At 49.9% G+C, this 1,577-nt stretch overlaps 1 protein-coding gene across 1 annotated transcript in view; it reads left to right on the forward strand.

The window, feature by feature from the left end:
* Window positions 1-833: 833 nt before the first annotated feature.
* The window catches only part of LOC103770110 (tetraspanin-4-like), a gene marked incomplete at both ends in the record, with an annotated part of 8,220 nt that continues 7,476 nt past the window's right edge, over window positions 834-1,577 (forward strand). Inside the window, one exon of the mRNA XM_008937361.1 lies at window positions 834-1,025. Within this exon, the coding sequence (XP_008935609.1) occupies window positions 834-1,025 (192 nt within the window). The remainder of the gene's footprint in view (window positions 1,026-1,577) is intronic.

The raw sequence follows: 1,577 nt of genomic DNA on the forward strand, positions 1-1,577 counted from the left end.
TTGCAGTTAGGAGCAGCATGCCTGTAAATGTCTGTGGGTTTTAAGAGTTGCTTGCCTGTGTGATAATTGTAACCTCTGTGTTTCTGTGGTGGCTGCTGCCTGCAGTGGCATCCTCCCTTCTCCTCCCCGATCTCCCTCCTGCCTGTCTCCCCTCTCAAACTTTTCCTGAACTAACCAAATCCCCTTCTGAGGTCTGAATTCCCAAACCAGTGGCCACATTAGGACCAAATCTCTGTTTGGGGAATTTTTTTTGATGTTAAGTGACCATTCTCCCTCCTCCTCTGGCCCTTCTACACTCCCAAGGGAGGCTGGACCTGGGGCCAGGACTCAGCAGGGTGTGAGGTGGCCTCCCAGGGGATGGTGCTCTGGCAGGATCTGTGTGTGGCACATGCTGGGGGTGGGGGTGGTGTGATGGGCTCGAGGAGCAGGAGGTCAGAAGTGCTTCAGCCATCCTGGGCAGCCCTCTGAGGTGACTAGAGAGGAAATGGATTTTTTCAGTGCCTCTGAGCTCTGAATCTTTAGGAATTTCTTTACTCAGTGTCTGCTTGTTCACGAGAGAGGAGGAGACCTGATACTTGAAGCTGTGTCTTGGATTTAGGAAAGATGGGTCTGTTTTTTTCAGTGTTACATCTTACTGATGAGTTCCCCCTTTATTTTTTTTCCTCCTTTTTCTGTTTTTCTTGCTAAAAGTGCCATAGGGAAGATCATTTCTTATTAGAGGTGACTGTTGGTGCATCAGCTGTTCTAGCACTGCCATATGGATATGGATTCATATCTGGAGTTGCTGGGATATGATAACTGAGCTTCTTTTTCTCTGTTTTCTTTTTCCCCAGTTGGGAGGCTGTGGAATCCTTGGAGTAGGCATCTGGCTGGCTGTTACCCAAGGAAACTTTGCCACCCTGTCCTCTTCTTTCCCATCACTGTCAGCTGCCAACCTGCTGATCGTCACGGGGACGTTTGTCATGATCATTGGCTTCGTGGGCTGCATAGGTGCCATCAAAGAGAACAAGTGCCTCCTGCTGAGTGTGAGTATCAAGCTGCTGGGGGGTTTGCTGCCCAAAGGGGCTGCTGCCATTCCAGTGCATGCTGCCCAGGATTTCAGCATGCATCCTGGATTTCAGCAGCAGTTGGCATGGATGAGATGTCAGTCAGGTTGGGATTAGTCTTTGAGGGCTTTAAGAGACCTTTAGGGGCTGCTGGATCGTTCCTGCCCATGCTTTTAACGTGCCCTTGGAGGATGAGACCTGCAAGAAAGGGGTGGTCACTGGTGGTAGATGAAGAAATCTTTGGCAGTGTACCCTTGAATTGTTTTTGATTTGGATTTGGGAGCTGTCTACTCCAAACGTCTACCCTGGTGGGCCTGATGATCTGAAAGCCTGGGCAGAAGGATCAGTCTAGGCAGGAAACGTTGTAAAGAGGTTGATTTTGGTTTAAATTGGAAATCAAGCCCTTCAGATTTGGCAGTGCTGATCATGAGCTCTCAAGAGGCTGAGATGTCAGGAGGGAGAGGTGCCAGCACAGGGACAGTGCTGTGAAATCAAAGGTGCCCAAGGTGCCAGCTCTCCATGGCTCAGCAG

This window comes from Merops nubicus, unplaced genomic scaffold (genome assembly GCF_000691845.1).
Source record: "Merops nubicus isolate BGI_N331 unplaced genomic scaffold, ASM69184v1 scaffold3733, whole genome shotgun sequence".
NCBI classification, from domain to species: domain Eukaryota; kingdom Metazoa; phylum Chordata; class Aves; order Coraciiformes; family Meropidae; genus Merops; species Merops nubicus.